General features: G+C 62.1%; 1 protein-coding gene across 1 annotated transcript; it reads left to right on the top strand.

Annotated features, from left to right (window-relative positions):
• Positions 1–558: 558 nt before the first annotated feature.
• TEX19 (testis expressed 19) lies at positions 559–1,610 on the top strand. The gene has a single exon (XM_037069355.1). The coding sequence runs from the start codon at positions 612–614 to the stop codon at positions 1,608–1,610; it is 999 nt and encodes a 332-aa protein (XP_036925250.1). The 5' UTR covers positions 559–611.
• Positions 1,611–2,385: the final 775 nt, after the last annotated feature.

The raw sequence follows: 2,385 nt of genomic DNA, 5'->3' as shown, positions 1-2,385 counted from the left end.
GACTGCTCAGTGTGGCCTAGGGTTGAGTTCAGGTGGGGGTTGGCCGGGTCTGCGAGGTTGTGCCAAGGTTCTGCCAGGTTCCATCCAGCAGGTTTTACCTGGTTTCACCAGGGGAAACCAGCCTTCCCTCCCAGGGGAGGCTGGCTGGTGTGGGGTCTCTGGGGGACCAGCAGGGGGTGTGGGGGACGGCGGGTGGGGCAGGGGCCGTGTGGCTCCCAGGCGCAGCACAACTGTCCGGAGCAGAGGTACCCCCCCAGAGGGCCGGGGTCTGGAGCCCGCGCCTCTGCGCCCCCGCTTGCCACCCGACCTCTCCCACCTGCCAGGCCTGGCCTGTCTAGCCTCACACGCTTTTTCTTTGCAGCTACCCGGAGAAGAGAGCGATTGCATCGTTGAGGAAATTTCCAGAAGTGCATTCTTCCCCACCTTTGCAGGTCCCTGTGAGATTGGGACCCAGTTTGTCCCCAGCCAAGGCCCCCACAGGAGACCTTCTTGCTCTGGAGCGTCGCTCTGGCGCTTGGGCACAGGCGGGTCAGATCCCGAGGAAGTCTCTGGCAAGTCCCGCCCCCGCTCTCCACCCGTGCACCCGGACGGGAGGCGACGTCGTCACGGCCATGTGCCCGCCGGTCAGTGCGCGGCCCGGCAGGGAGGGCGTGTCCCACCTGTACGCGTCTTGGCGCTATCAGCTCCAGCACGGGGACCAGCTGAGGATTTGCTTCATGTGCTTCAAGTTCGTCTTCCTGAGCTTTAAAGAGTCGCTGGAGTCAGAGGACTGGGAAGATGAGGACTGGGACCCTGAGTTCCTAGAGAACCCCGTGGAGGGGCCCGGCTGGGGGCAGGCCCTAGGTCAGCCTGCACTGGAGGCATCTGTGGACTGGAGCTCGGACAGCCCCACATCATCCCCTGACGGGTCTGCAGAGGGGGGCCTGGACCAGTACTTTGTGCCCACGGAGCTGACCCCTCAGGACGCAGCACCCCTGGGCCTGGGTCCCGAGGATGCCGACTGGACCCAGGGCCTCCCCTGGCGATTCGGGGGCGTTCCGGCGTGTTGCCACTGGCCGAGCCCTTATCTTCTGTGGCAGGCGCTTCTCAAAGAGGTCCTGCCCCCCGGGGAGCCCATGCTGTTGGAGCTGGGCACCACCCGCGCGGTGGACCCTGCTGAGGCTGAGGCCTGGTTACTGGGCATGCAGGTCATGTCCATGGTGGATGACTCCGATGCCACCTACCTGCGGAACATGACAGCACTCTGGGCCCTGAGGACCCCAGGCCAGGGCTGGAATGTGCTGCTGGAGCCTGATGACCTGTGTGCAGTGAGGCTGCAAGATGCACCCCAGGGGCAGGACCTGAACCAGTGGAAGCTGAGCATTCTGGAAGCCTCCACGACAGGGTGTGGTGCCGAGCTGGTCCCTGCAGACACAGCCCTGCTTAGGAGGGGGTTCAGCATCCTCTCTTACTCTCCCTGGAACAAGGGGGAGGCAGAGGAGAGCAACTCAGCCTCCGGGCCCGAGTTCTCCGCCCAAGGACAGGGTCCCAGCATCACTGGGACTGGGGAGAGCCCCGGCCCTGAAGCAGCTGCCCTATTTCCAGCTCCTCCACCCAAGGCCTGGAAGTGAGGGACCAGCGTCCAAGTTCCCCAGGAGGCCTGAGGCCAACCGGGAGGCCGCCCCTTCCCCGCAGCCAGGGGAGCTGCTGTCAGGGGACTGGGACTCTGGCCTGCGGTGGGGGAGTGGCTTCGGGCCTGAAACAGGCTCTCGGCAGGAAGCAGCACAAATGTCCTTAGCTGGGGACAGGGTTTCATACTGTGGATCGTCACGGAGTTGGCAGCGTGACTGCTGCGTGGGTGTTTTTGTGCAGGCTGTGGGGTGGGGAGCGAGACAGAAAGCTGTGCACTCGCCCCGGCGAGAGGTGCCTTGTGGGCACCGCACAATCCCCAGAGGCACGCTGGCGTCTTGCCAGGCAGAGGGGGGCTCTGGTCTGCATTGGGTTTCAGATGTTTGGTATTTTATGCGTTTTGGGCACTTAGCTATTGTTTCTTTGTATGTTTTTATTTAAATAAAGCAAGTGTTTTGCATCGAAGCCTCCGACCTGTACTCACTTAGTCCTAGTTGACTGGCTTTCTGGTCTGTGTCTGGATGGTGCCCCCATTACTGGGGTTCAAAACCCCCAGGACAGGGGTGTCCCGTGCATTTTCACTGACGGCCACAGGAGCCTCTCGGTTGCCTTCAAAGGGCCGAAATAATTTTAGGGTTTTATAAACGTAAATACTGCTTAACTGGTAAGCGAGAGCTTGGCACTGCAGCCGGGTGAGAGGAGGTTTCCGGGCTGGATTCAGCCTGCGGGCCTTGTGTTTGCTGCCTGTGCCCTAGGACAGGGAGATGAGAGTTTGTT

The sequence above is a fragment of the Sturnira hondurensis genome, unplaced genomic scaffold, assembly GCF_014824575.4.
Source record: "Sturnira hondurensis isolate 20B ecotype Veracruz unplaced genomic scaffold, ASM1482457v3 Scaffold0001221, whole genome shotgun sequence".
Taxonomy (NCBI): domain Eukaryota; kingdom Metazoa; phylum Chordata; class Mammalia; order Chiroptera; family Phyllostomidae; genus Sturnira; species Sturnira hondurensis.
This window is presented reverse-complemented; position numbering and strand designations above follow the sequence as displayed.